Raw genomic sequence first — 17,696 nt, 5'->3', positions numbered from 1 at the left:
ACAAGACCGTAAGGACTTCTTGGGGCACCTTAAAAAAAAAAAAAAAAAAAAAAAAAAAAAAAAAAAAAAAAGTGATCAAGTGACGTCAAACTCCACTTTTATATCTTCTGAGATTTCTGCCGCTAATTTTATAAGATTTTTAAAACTGCTAACTACTCTAACTAAAGTAACACAAATTAAACAAGAGACAGAAAAAATATTCCTATAAAAGTTAAACCCGACACCATCTGTTATGAATAACAAAAAACAAGACATTATTTATTTTAGCAGAAAAATAAAACGTGAATTTAAATTTTAATGAGTAATACATTTTAATTATTTATTTTTTTAAATTTAAATAAGGAACAAAAGTATAAAATCATCATCATTAGCATAAAGTAAATTAATATCGTGAGAGTTAAAAGTTATACCAAGTAACGTTTTTTTTAAATATTGCATACTATAATTCCTGAGGGAATCGAATTGATTAGATCACCTTTTAAATATACTTTGAACAAATAAGTAAATATATACATATATATATATATATATATATATATATATATATATATATATATATATATATATATATATATATATATATATATATATATATATATATATATATATATACATATATATATATATATATATATATATATATATATATATATATATATATATTTATTTATTTATATATATATTTATATATATATATATATATATATATATATATATATATATATATATATATATATATATATATATATATATATATATATATATATATATATATATATATATATATATAATATTGTAATAACAAAATCTTTGCTTCCAAAATTCTTGAAACTTTTTATAAAAAAAGTTTAACCCATAAATTTCATCTCTAAAGTTATAATTAATATTACTTACAATTTATAAAATATAAAATTTTATAGCCATGAACAAAGAAATAAACAAACTTTTTTTTTTACTTATTTGAAAATGCACTGTTCGAATGCTAATAAAAGTTAAGATTTTATATAAACGAACTAAATAGGAGTTCTCTAACTTTTAAAGAAAAACTTTCGTCAATTATATTTTATCAACAGATAAACTTATATATTATTTAATAAATTATTATAATTTATAACATTAAAATTATATAAATCATAAATATTATTGTATTAAAACTAAAATAATAATCAAATAATTAAACAACTCGGTTCTGTTGTTTGCTGTTTTTCGAAAATATTTAAACAGTTTGCGATATTATGTTTTGTTAACATTGTATCCGGATGGTTGATACCTAAAATTTCAGTTTGTATTTTATCAACAGAATAATAAATTTCTAAAGCTTCGTTATATTTTCCCATATTGCTCAAACAGCTTGCGATATTATGTTTTGTTGACATTGTATTCGGATGGTTGATACCTAAAATTTCAGTTTGTATTTTATCAACAGAATAATAAATTTCTAAAGCTTCGTTATATTTTCCCATTTTGTACAAACAGTTTGCGATATTGTATTTTGTTCCCATTGTATCCGGATGGTTGATACCTAAAATTTCAGTTGGTATTTTATCAACAGAATAATAAATTTCTAAAGCTTCGTTATATTTTCCCATATTGCTCAAACAGCTTGCGATATTACGTTTTGTTCCCATTGTATCCGGATGGTTGATACCTAACATTTCAGTTCGTATTTTATTAACAGAATAATAAATTTCTAAAGCTTCGTTATATTTTCCCATTTTGTACAAACAGTTTGCGATATTGTATTTTGTTCCCATTGTATCCGGATGGTTGATACCTAAAATTTCAGTTTGCATTTTATCAACAGAATAATAAATTTCTAAAGCTTCGTTATATTTTCCCATATTGCTCAAACAGCTTGCGATATTACGTTTTGTTCCCATTGTATCCGGATGGTTGATACCTAACATTTCAGTTCGTATTTTATTAACAGAATAATAAATTTCTAAAGCTTCGTTATATTTTCCCATTTTGTACAAACAGTTTGCGATATTGTATTTTGTTCCCATTGTATCCGGATGGTTGATACCTAAAATTTCAGTTTGCATTTTATCCACAGAATAATAAATTTCTAAAGCTTCGTTATATTTTCCCATTTCGCTCAAACAGCTTGCGATATTATTTTTTGTTGACATAGTATCCGGATGGTTGATACCTAAAATTTCAGTTTGTATTTTATCAACAGAATAATAAATTTCTAAAGCTTCGTTATATTTTCCCATATTGCTCAAACAGCTTGCGATATTACGTTTTGTTCCCATTGTATCCGGATGGTTGATACCTAAAATTTCAGTTTGTATTTTATTAGCAGAATAATAAATTTCTAAAGCTTCGTTATATTTTCCCATTTTGTACAAACAGTTTGCAATATTGTTTTTTGTTAACATTGTAGACGGATGGTTGATACCTAAAATTTCAGTTTGTATTTTATCAACAGAATAATTAATTTCTAAAGCTTAGTTATATTTTCCCATATTGATCAAACAGTTTGCGATATTATTTTTTGATGACATTGAAGACGGATGGTTGATACCTAAAATTTCAGTTTGTATTTTATCAACAGAATAATAAATTTCTAAAGCTTCGTTATATTTTCCCATATTGCTCAAACAGCTTGCGATATTATGTTTTGTTGACATTGTATTCGGATGGTTGATACCTAAAATTTCAGTTTGTATTTTATCAACAGAATAATAAATTTCTAAAGCTTCGTTATATTTTCCCATTTTGTACAAACAGTTTGCGATATTGTATTTTGTTCCCATTGTTTCCGGATGGTTGATACCTAAAATTTCAGTTTGTATTTTATCAACAGAATAATAAATTTCTACAGCTTCGTTATATTTTCCCATATTGCTCAAACAGCTTGCGATATTACGTTTTGTTCCCATTGTATCCGGATGGTTGATACCTAACATTTCAGTTCGTATTGTATTAACAGAATAATAAATTTCTAAAGCTTCGTTATATTTTCCCATTTTGTACAAACAGTTTGCGATATTGTATTTTGTTCCCATTGTATCCGGATGGTTGATACCTAAAATTTCAGTTTGTATTTTATCAACAGAATAATAAATTTCTAAAGCTTCGTTATATTTTCCCATTTCGCTCAAACAGCTTGCGATATTATTTTTTGTTGACATAGTATCCGGATGGTTGATACCTAAAATTTCAGTTTGTATTTTATCAACAGAATAATAAATTTCTAAAGCTTCGTTATATTTTCCCATATTGCTCAAACAGCTTGCGATATTACGTTTTGTTCCCATTGTATCCGGATGGTTGATACCTAAAATTTCAGTTTGTATTTTATTAGCAGAATAATAAATTTCTAAAGCTTCGTTATATTTTCCCATTTTGTACAAACAGTTTGCAATATTGTTTTTTGTTAACATTGTAGACGGATGGTTGATACCTAAAATTTCAGTTTGTATTTTATCAACAGAATAATTAATTTCTAAAGCTTCGTTATATTTTCCCATATTGATCAAACAGTTTGCGATATTGTATTTTGTTCCCATTGTATCCGGATGGTTGATACCTAAAATTTCAGTTTGTATTTTATCAACAGAATAATTAATTTCTAAAGCTTCGTTATATTTTCCCATATTGCTCAAACAGCTTGCGATATTATGTTTTGTTGACATTGTATTCGGATGGTTGATACCTAAAATTTCAGTTTGTATTTTATCAACAGAATAATAAATTTCTAAAGCTTCGTTATATTTTCCCATTTTGTTCAAACAGTTTGCGATATTATGTTTTGTTAACATGGTAGACGGATGGTTGATACCTAAAATTTCAGTTTCTATTTTATCAACAGAGTAATATATTTCTAAAGCTTCGTTATATTTTCCCATATCGTTCAAACAGATTGCGATACTATGTTTTGTTAACATTGTATCCGGATGGTTGATACCTAAAAGTTCAGTTTGTATTTTATCAACAGAATAATAAATTTCTAAAGCTTCGTCATATTTTCCCATATTGTTCAAACAGTTTGCGATATTATGTTTTGTTAACATTGTAGACGGATGGTTGATACCTAAAAGTTCAGTTTGTATTTTATCAACAGAATAATTAATTTCTAAAGCTTCGTTGTATTTTCCCATATCGCTCAAACAGCTTGCGATATTATTTTTTGTTGACATAGTATCCGGATGGTTGATACCTAAAATTTCAGTTTGTATTTTATCAACAGAATAATAAATTTCTAAAGCTTCGTTATATTTTCCCATTTTGTTCAAAAAGATTGCGATATTAAATTTTGTTTCAAACGTGAATACATTATTTTCACCATAAGCCTTTGTATTAAAATTTTGAATAACTTTTAATATTTCGATTGCTTCTTCAAATAAACCTTTACATACTAATAATTTTGTAATAGAAGTTGTCATATTATGGAAGGTTTTCGAAAATTTTATTTCGTTAGTACGAAACAAATAGATAAAATGAAAAACAAAATGATTTCCGTAATCCACGTGATCTTTTACTTCATTCAATTCAACTTTAAAATAATTTTCGATTAACTCAAGATATGAATTTGTTGTTGAATTTCTCTTTTGAAAATATTTACATGTCAACTGTGTAAGTTCGTGTATTGAATATTTTTTATCATCAAAACAGTTTAGTAAAGAATAACTCATTAGTAATCCAATGGTTTTATCTATTAAAAATTCATCGTTTACTTCCAAGTGATTTGAGATTTGGATTATTAATTGTTGACTGATGTTTTGACCGTCGCAATGAGATAAACAGTTTAGTAATTTAAATAGGAAAGGTTGTGTTTTTTCTAATTTTATTAAAACTAAGTTAATTGCTTTTATTGTAGACTTTGATTCTTCTTCGGTTGGAAAGTCATTATTGTCTAATATTTCTGATGGTTTTGATCTATATCGATCTATATATTTTTCTATCGAAATTTTATGTATATTTATATATTTTATTGCCTGAGTAATTGCAAACGGATGATAACCAAGTTCTTTAATTAAGTTTCTTATGTTTTCATCTGTGTTTTCTTTAATATCATTTTTAACACAAGTAAATGCTTCTTCAAAAGAAAAAACATCAACTAGCATTTTATTTACATTATTCGACCACGTTCTCCATTGGGAGGTAATCAACGTAAATGAATTCGGTTTTTTTGAAATGTACATGGATAAATTTTTAACACTTTCATCGTCGACATTGTCAAAAATATACAAAGTCTTCTCATTTTTATAATAGTTGTGAATTTTTTCAACAACTACTTTTATATTAAAATATTCACCTTTCGAATCATGAACTTCAAATCCTAATATTTGACATTGGTTTCTCATTGAAGTTTGTAACATTCCATAAGCTGCATCAATCCAAACAAAGTTGTTATAGAAGTTATAAAACACTTCACAATATTTTCTGGCAATATGTGTCTTTCCGACGCCCGACATTCCAAATAATACTAAAGTTGACTTATTTGCATCTTGTAAAAAACATTGATGAATTTCACGAAGTAGTTTTTCGCGTGAAAATAAATTTTTTGAAAAAGGTTGAACACCTAAAAATATACGCACGATTAGATCTATTATAAATACTTATTATCTCAATTAAAATACGTTTAATATCGTTTATTTACTAAAATGTTTCAATTTTTTACTAAATTCTTCTAATTTTTCAAATACAATGCGTTATTATTAGCGTAATACGTCGAACTCAAAAAAGTGTTTAAAAATATAAAATCATAATAGTTTAAAAAAAAAAAATTGAAAAAGTTTTATGTTACACTATAAGAATTTTAAAAATTTAAAAAAGTTTTCGTAAACAAAACTCAATGTACTTTGTAAACTTAACATTTTGAAAAAACGTCAAGCAATTATTGTTACTCAAGAGAATACACGTAAAAATACAATTTAATTTGCACTAAATTTAAATTTCTGAGTTTTAAACTGAGTTTTTAAGTTTAAATTTCGTCTCATGAGAAAAATATTTTTTATAGCATGTGTTTTACCAAACCTTAGTGCAAATGTTTAAATTTTTTAAAAATTATCCTTTTTTTAATATATATACATATATATATATATATATATATATATATATATATATATATATATATATATATATATATATATATATCATATATATATATATATATATATATGTATATATATATATATATATATATATATATGCATATATATATATATATACATATATATATATATATATATATATATATATATATATATATATATATATATATATATATATATATATGTATATACATATATATGTATAAAAAATATATATATAAAATATATATATATATATATATATATATACATATATATGTATAAAATATATATATATAAAATATATGTATATATATATATATATATATATATATATATATATATGTACATATATTTTTTATTCTATTTTTTTTGGTTACGAATTCTAAATGTTGGCCAATTTATTTAATTAATAAACATAATATATATGCAGTTTACTCTCGTTATGAGTTTAACTTCAAAAGTTTTAGTAAATATTCTATGAAACTTCAGCTAATGTACTGAAAAATTATTTCTAGGTACACCTTCAGACCATTGTATACTTTTGTACTATGTATCATTGTATACTATTATACTCTTGGAAATTGAAGTGCAGATAACTGATGCACTAGAATTGCCCATTGTTTTTACTCTGAGGCTCTAAATAAGAAAATTTGCAAACCTAGATATATAGCCTACATATCTAAATGAAATGTTAAGATGTACTAGTACGTTTTTCCTATAATTATAAGTGATCATGTACCCAGAAAACGTTCTCCGTTATTTCGACGTTACAGTTAGGTCAATTTTTTGAAGTTTTTTTTTTTTCTTCTTAAGTTCTTCATATTGTCCACGAAGAGATTATTTAATTAACCTGAAAGAGAAACACTTAGAAACACCGAGAAAGGGAATAATTTATTAACTTGATTTAAACCTCATTTGCAAGTTGATAAATGCCTTAATATTATTGCTTATTTTAAGACTAATTTTCCCCCTGTTCTCAACATTAAAATTAGGTCATTATATTTGTATTACTTCGTAGACGTAGTTTTAATATGTTTTGAACATTTTGCTAATGTTATATTATTTTTCAACAAGATAATAATTTTGTAAACTTTTAACTTTGTAAAAAATTACTAGATCAACGTTTAGAAGTAAGACAATAAATATTGTTTGCAGGGTGGAATTAAAGTGTAGCAAGTGTAACATTTGGTTGAGTAAACTCATTTCAATTTACTATTATTATTGTTATTATTATTATCATTATTATTATTATTATTATTATTATTATTATTATTATTATTTTACATATAATTTTTATGCAAAGTAGAAGAGTAATTTAAATAAGAAACTGGTTTAAGTCAAGCCGGGGTGTTTTAAAAATGCAGCTAGGTTGACTATGTTACTGGATTATTTGAGTGAAGTATTTTATTTTTTGAAAAGATAAAATTCTTCACATAGAATGTAATATGCTCTACTTAAAAACCCAAGTTTGGGTTTGCCTCATTAGAGCAAAAGTTATTTTACGAATGTCACAATCTTCTAAGCTTATTTTTTAAAGATATTTCTTAGGCGTATTTTGAAACTTTCAAAGCGTAACTTAAGTTTGACTGGAAGATAAAAAAAAAATGGAAAATCATGTATAGAAATTATAGCAAAAGGCCTTTTACCATGTTAATAAAAATATTGTAAAAGGCCTGGTAAAAAAAAAATGTAAACTTAACCTGGAAAAACTTTGAACATTATCTATTTAGATCTATTATTTTAGTCTTTTAATTAATGAGTTTTCAAAGTCATCATGTGACATCATGTGACATCATGTGACATCATGCGAGAACCTGTAGCAGGAGTTGCAAAAGAAAAAATATGTTTTCTAGAATATTTAATCTTGTTTTACATACCTTTTTTAATGAATACAATGAATGGAATGTTCCATCAATCATTATAAGAAGAAAAAAGGACAATCTTTTAATCAAGAAATGGCCTGTCAGATAAAAACTTTGTTAAATTTTTTTGACAATTTCAAACCCAGTGGATGAGGATGCGTTTTTAACTTTAAGTAATGCTAATTAATTTGCTCGGTTTACAAAACTTTTTATTTTATAAACAAACATCAGGGTTTAAAATACCTTAAATTATTATAAATCTTTTTTTTTATGCGAAGGTGCAAAAGACTGGCTCAGTTTTTATTTGACCTTCGTAAAAAATGACGTATATATATATATATATATATATATATATATATATATATATATATATATATATATATATATATATATATATATATATATATATACATTTATATATATTGTGTATATATATTTCTGATTAGTCTTTGTTGATAAAATACAGTGTTAAGCATGACATTTCTGCAAAGAAAAGATTTTCTCAAGTGATATTTATTCGGTGCTTGAGATTGGTCAAAAGAGTATTTTACCTCCAAAACAATTAAAGATCAAAATGAAGATATTATTATTTATAAGCCTGGGAGAAAAATCTTTGATGTTAGCATCCCAGGAAAAAAAGTTCTATAGAATTTCTATAAACTTTTTGAACATATGGTCTATAGAAATTCTATAGAATTCTATAAAATTTCTATAGAATGTCTATTAATTTCTATAGAAAATGCAATAAAACTTTATTTTCTATAAAATAAAAAGTAGAAAAAAAGTTCTATTGCAATTTTTATAGAAATTAAAAGAGGTTCTGTAGAAATTATATAGAATTCTGTAGAATTTCTATAGACCATATGTTCCAAAAGTTTGTTAAAATTCTATAAAACTTTTTTTTCCTGGGATATGTGCGACAGTGGCATTTAAAGAAATCGGCAAAAGTCTAACCAGCATGAAAACATTTTGTAGCGTTATGAAAATGCCACCACTAATGAGTTTAACTTCATGCAATAGTATTACAGCTAATTTGCAAGTGTCATATGTAAAAGCTGCCCAGAGTTCAATGTTAATAGCATCACAAGAATGCATAGAAAACAATTTTCAAATTGACTCGCCCATGTTCGTGAAAGACTTGACAGTAGGAATGTAACTTTCAGTGTAGACGGTACATGGCAGAAATGAGGATAATTATCCTTGAATGATGTGGTGACTGTTGTTTCTAACCGTAAATGTGTTGATACCCAAACACTGTTCAAAAACTATATAGGATGCAAGTTCTGAGAGTCAAAAATAAAAATCTCACGCCTATAATAATTGGCATGCTTTACATAGCTTTAACATTATCTTTAAAGAAAGTGCTGGAGCAATGGAATCAGCTGGTGCACTTACAATGTTTAAACGTTCTGTCAGAATAAACAGGTTACGATAAACAAAATACTAAGGTGATAGTGATAGTAAATCATTTAAAAATTTATTTAATTCAGATTCTTATCCTGGATATAAAGTTGTAAAGAGTGAGTGCGTTGGACATGTTTAAAAAAGTGGTTGGGTCACAATTGAGAGCGATGAAAGTGTTAATTGAGAGCAATAAAATGGAAAACTATTAAGTAATGATAAGCAACTAACTGACAAGGGAAGAATGACTGATAAAGGGATTAACACGCTTCAGAATTATTATAGCATGGCTATTTGTCAAAATAAAGTTGATATATATATGGCGTTAAAAAGAATGTTGCTTACTCATACATCATTGTTCAGCAAACGATGATCTTGAAGACGGTCATAAATTTTGTTCTCGTACCATTGAATCTTGGTGCAAGTACCAATTGGATAAATTAAACAATGCTTCTAAATACAAAGACATTTTATTTTAACCAAAGTCTATAAGTAATTTGATTGAACCAATATTTTTTTCTTCTCGGAAAGATCTTGGCTCAGACTCAAAATGTTACCGGGTTTTGCATTTATTTTAAATAAAAATGACATCCATTTAAAACAACCATTACATTCATTTAAAACATTGTGACAATCAATTATAACAATCGTGATTTCCAATTAAAACATTTAATGCACGCGCAATCTAAACATACTATATTATTCAAAAAAAAGAGTTTTTATTTATATATTTATTTATTAAATATCATATAAATTTTTTTTTTTATTGTTATTGTAATAATCTATTTTATTCTAATAGAATTTATTTTAATTTAAAATGGATGCCATTTTTGTTTTACTTTTTTCCATTTAATATTTTTTTGCTCGTATATTTGCTGTACACCATTGCCCTATTCTTATTTTATAGAATACACATCTCTCAACATCAAGCCTCTAGGTGTATTTTCTAAGTAAGGCGTACACACATACCGGGTTTTGCATCCATTTAAAGCAAATATGACATCCATTTAAAATTAAAATAAATTCTATTAAATTAAAGTAAATTAATATGATGTTAATCAAATATAAATTTATATTATACTAATAAATAAATATGTACACAAAAACTTTTTTTTGAATAATAAAGAATGTTGAGGTTGCGCATGCGTTAAATGTTTTGATTAAAAATCACGATTGTTTTAATTGATTGTTATGATGTTTTAAAATAATGTCATGGTTGTTGTAAATGATTGTCATGGTTGTTTTATATGGATGCGAAACCCGGTAATGAAACGTTGAACATTATTATTTTGGTCTAAATATAATTGACACTGTTGTAGCATTAACAGTATTGTTATTAAACGATGGATCAAGTGGTATTTTGGAAGTTTTTAAAAACTTAATTATTGATTCTCATATAGTTCAATTACAAAGTTTAACTCAAAAAGACAAAATGCGTATTAATCAAGTAAATAAAAAGCCAAGCGATTCAGGAAAAAGACAAAGAAAAAAGTAAAGAGCCAACAGAAAAATTTATGAAAAAAGAGAGTTTTGAATAATTTTTATATACTATTTATATGACATTTTTTTTTATTTACTGCTTTTACAAATTGTCTTATTTTTTCTCTGTTGAAGGTTGTGAATTATGTATTCTACCAATTGTTTTAAAATTGTGCACAACTGCTCCTAAGTAATTATTGTTTAAGTTCTGAAATTTAAAAGAAATTTTAACTTTTATTACTATTTTTAAAGTTTGCCCCCTTATTTACAATTGGTTAAAAATCAAAAATGTCTCAAAGCATTATGGATAAAATACTTATGGTATATCTTTTTAAATGCCTGAACGTGCTACCTAATTTTAGCATTACGAGTAACATCTTTGAGTTTTTAGATATTCTTCGTTTAAAAGTTATTCTTGATAGTAATTACCCTCTATTTTTCCCAAAAAGGACTAATTATGAAAATAATTTTTTTTAATATATATATATATAAACAAAAGATTTTTTTTTGTTTTTCTTTTTGAATACAGAAAAATATAACTTTAAATCATATTACTAATTTTTTTTTTTAATGTACCACCTTAAATAAATGTCATATTAATTTTGTATATTTATAAAATACTTTTTTCCATTAAAACAAATATTATGAAATAAATTTTTGTTTTGTTGCTTGTTTACAAAAACAAACAAGGCTTCTGAATGAAGATAATGACGATCTTATCATCAGAACATTTTATAAGTTTAAAACTTTTTGACATGTTCCTTAATTTTTCAAGACATAAAAAGAACTTTCGCGCTATAAAAAATTTTATATATATATATGATTTATATATATATATATATATATATATATATATATATATATATATATATATATAATTTTATCTATAAACTAAATATATAAATCTAAAGAAGATCCCAAATGTAATAAAAATACATATGTAATAAACTTATATGTAATAAAATAAGTCAGATCTTATTATCGGAATCAATAAAAGAGCAAACATTACTTAAATGTAATATATATATATATATATATATATATATATATATATATATATATATATATATATATATATATATATATATATATATATATATATATATATATATAAAGTAAATATATCTCTTTATAGTAAGAAATACAATAAAAGTATTGCAATAAAAAAGACAAATACGTGTTTATTACAAAAAGTATTTATATATATGGTCATTATATATATGGTCATTATATATATGGTCATTATATATATGGTCATTATACATATGGTCATTATATATATGGTCATTATATATATTATTTATATATATGGTCATTATATTATGGTCAAAATCTCATTGTTATTTATTTATTTATAAACATTTTTATTTTACGTAATGAAATTTTACACAGGTTTTCATATAATAAAAGTATAAGAAAAAACGAAATTTATTTGCTTTAAACCAGAGATTAAAATTTTTGAGTTTGAAGTTCTTAGTTTTAAACAGAGTATTTTGATTGGAGTGATTGAAAAACAAGTTAGTATCCAGAGCCGGCAAATTTGGATCTATTGTTCGCAGTTTGCAAATGTCAGCTACCGAGGACTTCTTTTTCCTTTTTTTTTAGGTCTTAGTCAGGAAAAAAGTTTTTTTCGGGCTTGGTTGGCAAAAAACAGATACGTCACCCCCTTTACCTTTAAAATCTGTTAGTATTGTCAGTATACATTATAGAATATATTTTAGGGGAAGATAGGAGAATGTGTTATAAGATAAAAATCTTAAGAAAACTATATTTATTATTATTATATATTTCGTCATTTTACACACTTCACAATGTTATCTATAAATTTAAACAAATGTATATAATTACAAGCTGACTGAGGCAAGTAGAAGTCAAAGTGTCTTATCATCAAGCCCCTTGGTGAAATACAGAAAAATACAATAAAATTTTACATTTTCCAATATTATATAAAAGAGTGAAATTAATAAGTTTGAAAAAAATAAAAATTTAAAGGTTTAAAAAGAATTTTGTATTAGTATTAGTATTAGTATTAAGAATTGCTGTAACTGGTGTGAGCCAGTGAGTGTGGTATTAACACACTATGACAGTCCATTTGCTTGATTGCTGCTCATCCAGCAATCAAGACCTGCTTTAAAACTGTTATCTGATTTTGTTTTAACCAACTCGCTTGGCAAGCTATTCCACAAATTAGCCGATCTATTAAATAAAAAGTTTTCACGACAGGCTTGCTTAGTGATTTCTTTGACATATTTAAAGCTGTGACCTCTTGTTTGAGTTTGTTGAATACTAATTTTTTTGATTGTTTCCAAATCGTTAAAACCGTCGAAGAATTTAAAAAGTTGAATCATATCTCCTCGTTGCCTCCTTTTTGTCATCGTAGTCAAGTCAAGAGCTTTTAGACGATATTCATAGTTGATTATTTAAAGTGATGGTATTAATTGAATTGCACGATGTTGGACTCTTTCTAATAACTCAATTTCTAATTTTTCCCTTTTTAATTTCACCCTTTCGAATAGGTGACCAAACTTGTACTGCAAACTCTAACAGTTTTTTAAACAGTTTTTTTGTTTTTTAACAATTTAAAGTTAAAAAAAAAGAAAAAAAAAAAAATTGAAAAAATTGAATAAATTGAAAAAAATTATTAAAAATAACATATAGAAAATTACAAATCAGTACATATTCGAATACAATATTAAAAAAAAAATTACAAATCGGTAGATACGCGTAAACACATTCAATACAATATTAAAAATAAATAAAATAAATTAAAAATAAAAAATTATTTAAATTTTTAAAAAAAAAAGGTTTATATACAAAATTGTTATTTTTAAGTATATATTTAACTAAACGTGTTTAGATAAAAATGTGTAAAGTCCAATTATTTTTCCAAATGTATACAAAGCATAAAACATTATAAACATTAGGTTCGTAATTATTAAGTATTTTTGTCTCCATAAGTAATGGTTTGGAATAAGTAAAAACGATCTGCGAAATTAATGAAGCGGATTGTTTCAATAATTTTGACAACATTTATGAAACTACATCTGGGTTTTTCAGATGTAGTTTTATCTTTTAAATTATCAAAATGTAATAACATCTGTGCAACTACGTCTGCAGATTTTAAAATGAATTTATTTTTAAGATGAATTCACTAATAATGCATTATTTTAACCAGTTAGGGGAAAGGCACCTATAATGGCATAGCGCCCATAATGGCATACCGGTCATATTTCCATTAAAATTGGTTTTGGTAAAAAAATGATTAGACCTACATGACTATACTGACTTTACATTAGTTTTAGTGAAAAAACGTCCCTTGTGCACAAGTATTGTTTTTATAATCAACAAAAATCGATTTTGGGGTGTGCTGTTGTAGTTTTATTTCCTTCATATATTTAAGATTGTGATTTTACTATTAACAGTGCAGAAATGAAATTTTCATTCATTTCATATTCAAGTTTTGTGCATTTAGTGGAATAGTTGCTTTAATTTTATCTTTTGAACAAAGCAGACATAGCTTGTTTTAATAAAAATGATGACTTTTACCCATGATGGCATACTGACGAGTTGGGGGTGTTGAAATATTGACGAGTTAGGAAAACCTTTTTTTTTTATAAGAAAAACTTATTGTTAAGTGAAGTTAAATGAAAGCGATGGTCCAAAATTTTTTTTTGGTCCAAAAAATACCTAAAACGCAATATATCCTATGCGCATGCGCAAAATTTTACAATGCTGGTGTGTAGCATGAAATGGTAAATTAGGATGGTTTGGAGTAATTTCTGGCTTTTCTGAGGAAAGACTCTAAGGTTAAATGAAATCATTAAGTTACCCTCGTTCCTAACTAGCCCCATCCTCCCCTATGCCATCATAGGAGCAGTGGTTGCCTTTGATGGCATACTTGTGCTTTTTTTTACAATAAGAATAACTTATAAAAAAAATAAAACTGATGAAAACTCCCAGGGTAATTATTGTTCTAGATGTAACAAGGAATGTATCCATATCAAAACTTTTATTATTGGTCTTCAGGATACTGAATAATGAAGCTTCAAAGTTAAGTATGCCATCATAGGCGCCTTTCCCCTATATAAAGTATTCTTTTCAGATTCAACTACATCTGGAAAAAAAAATTAACTAATAATGCATTATTTTAACCAGATGTTACTACATATAGAAATTTTTTAAAATTTTTATATGTAGTAACATCTGGTTAAATGAAATCATTAAGTTACCCTCGTTCCTAACTAGCCCCATCCTCCCCTATGCCATCATAGGAGCAGTGGTTGCCTTTGATGGCATACTTGTGCTTTTTTTTACAATAAGAATAACTTATAAAAAAAATAAAACTTTAAAATCTGGTTAACTACGTCGAGAGAAAATTTTTTCAGATGTTATTGGACTTAGTTAATTCTTTTTTAAAGATGTTGTTTGGGGTCGTTGAATTTTCAGATGATAGTGGACAGGTGTTATTAGAGTAAAAGAAAAATACAGATGATCTTGTAAAAAAGTGTACAGTTGATCTTGCACTACTCCACAGATGTTTTTGGACAGATGCAGTTATATTTTACACAAAATATTTATTGATAAATCTCAAATAAAAAGTCGCTTTGCTACAAACTTTTTGTAGCAAAGCGACTTTTTATTTGAGTGGTTTTCGACGAGAGCATTACATGAAAACTACATATTGACTATATTTGCTCAAAATATCTAAAAGTAACAAAGACTTATGTAAGTTCATCTAATTATATATAAATTATGTATATTTGACAAAATTTATGTATTTTTAACGTTTTGTCAATATTTTATTTTTTGTTTATAAACACGGACAATATGTAAACGGGGCTTGGTGATAAAACAGTCAATGTCTTCTTCTTGCTCTGGCCAATATTTTTAAATGTAATATGTCTTGATTGTAAATATATAAAACAGTAAAAAAAAATATGTATATATAAGAAAAAAAAATTATATAATGTGTTAATTAAATATTAAATTTAAATATATATAAATTATATATTGAATTAAACATAAATTTACTCTAGTTAAAGTTAATTAAAATGTTTCACGTAAAAAAAATTTCCACCTAAAATATAGTAGGTAAACAGTAGCGCGCCTATTAGAGTTCTTAAAATCTAAATTTGACTAGAAATGATCTTCCCAACTTCAAAATACCGCTAATTTGATTTATATGTCCACATAAACTTTTGTATAAATATTATTGCTAACTTTTTGCATGTTTTATAACATTTTATTCGTGTCTGATCTACACGAATATGCCGAAGATACTTCTTCTGATCATTTCAACAAAGAAGTCCAAATCAGACTTCAACCTTTATAAAATATTTTCACGTATTATGTAAAAGCGTTTAATACATTTATTAAAAAGAAGTAAAAAACTTTCCTTTTCTTTTTTTTCACTATTTTTTATGCCAAAAATTTGTTGAGATGTAAATGTTTTTTTTTTATTATGTCATTCACAGTTTTATGTTCATCATTTGTATCTTTTTTATTAATAACTACTTTTTTAGTCACTTCAATTTCATCAAAGTCGTTATAACAATTAAAAATCGTTGAAAACAATTTTTAGTTAGTAAATTTAAACAACAGCTGTGCTAAAATGAAGTATTCAGTACTGATCAACATGAAACGTATAGTTTCATGTTGATCAGTACTGAATACTTTATTTTAGAAATGATTATTTCACGAGCATTAACGATGCCGGCAACAACTCATAATACTACTACTGATAAATGAAAGCATCATTGAAACATAGTATTAAAAAAATTACCCATAAAACAGCTGTTTTTATGACAATCTTCTTAATTTAATTTAATATAGTTTTGAAACGCAGTTGTGCTAAAAAATGATATAAACTATTAATAAATGTTATATAATTAGTTCGAAAAAACTTAACAACAATAAAAACTATACAAAATCTAAATATTAGATAATATTAACTCACACAAAATAAAAACAAACTTCTTTTTTAATCTTCACAAACAATTAGGCATGTATACAAAAAAAAGTTAAAACTATACTTATAAACATATACATTTTTAACATTTGAGTTTATTTGAAATAAACGTTTTCAACTTTGATAAATAAAATTACATGAAGTATTTAATATCTGAAGGCAAAGCCTTGTTTATTTAGATGTTTTTATTTGTCGAAAACACAATGTATGTTTGATTTTCCATAAAACAATGATGAACTATTTTACCATTAAAGGTGAAAAATTCATGATGCGAAATTTGACACTTCAGTTAAAAGTTATGTTAATCAGATTGTTAATAATCACGTGTGAATGATATACTATGTTAAGTTTTAGAGTTGGTTATTGACTTTATGTAATGGGTTATCAACAGAGGCGATTTTACGAATAAAAAGAGGGAGAGGGGGGGTGAATCCTCAAAAAGTACCGACTGGCTTCTTAAAAAAAAAAAAAGGTAAAATCCAAAAAATTTTTACGCAGTAATTAGCGGCTTTCACATAATTAAAACGCTATTTAATTTTATTTCAATTTTTTGTGTTGTTCAATTATAATTATTACACATGTAATGTGTAATAATAATAATTTCGTTACAAATACGTTAGTGAAACACTAATTGTTTGCTATTGTGCGATTTTGTTGCACAGTAATCATTGAACAATAATTGATTAAATCAATTATTGTTCAATGATTATTATTTAATATATTCATTGATCATTATTAACATGTATTAAGTAATTATAAAGCAAAGATTTGGGAATAAAATCAAATTTTGTTTTTATTTCCGAAACCATTGCTTTATAATTACTTAATATATAATCAACCAAGATTAGAAGAAAAACAGTCAACTTGGAAGATCGCAATCGCGGAAACAGTTGACGATGATATTGTAAAAAAAACTAAAAACTCTTGTTAAAGAGTTTA

General features: G+C 25.1%; 1 protein-coding gene across 3 annotated transcripts; it reads right to left on the bottom strand.

Moving 5' to 3' along the window:
- Window positions 1-2,453: 2,453 nt before the first annotated feature.
- On the bottom strand, window positions 2,454-16,918 carry LOC136075575 (uncharacterized). 3 transcript variants are annotated; one of them, XM_065789093.1, is made up of 4 exons: window positions 16,746-16,882; window positions 16,572-16,639; window positions 9,656-9,763; window positions 2,454-5,533 (listed from the first exon to the last, which is right to left on the bottom strand). In XM_065789093.1, exons 3-4 carry the CDS (start codon window positions 9,657-9,659, stop codon window positions 2,454-2,456), a joined length of 3,084 nt encoding a protein of 1,027 aa, XP_065645165.1. In that variant the 5' UTR covers window positions 9,660-9,763; window positions 16,572-16,639; window positions 16,746-16,882. The 3 variants fall into 3 exon arrangements, with proteins under 3 accessions (XP_065645165.1, XP_065645166.1, XP_065645164.1); XM_065789094.1 differs by having other exon boundaries at window positions 9,662-9,763; window positions 16,746-16,879; XM_065789092.1 differs by lacking the exon at window positions 9,656-9,763 and having other exon boundaries at window positions 16,746-16,918.
- Between the last annotated feature and the right edge of the window lie 778 nt (window positions 16,919-17,696).

Source organism: Hydra vulgaris, chromosome 01, assembly GCF_038396675.1.
Source record: "Hydra vulgaris chromosome 01, alternate assembly HydraT2T_AEP".
Taxonomy (NCBI): Eukaryota; Metazoa; Cnidaria; class Hydrozoa; order Anthoathecata; family Hydridae; genus Hydra; species Hydra vulgaris.
Note: the sequence above shows the minus strand (reverse complement) of the source record. Positions and strands in the feature narration are given on the sequence as shown.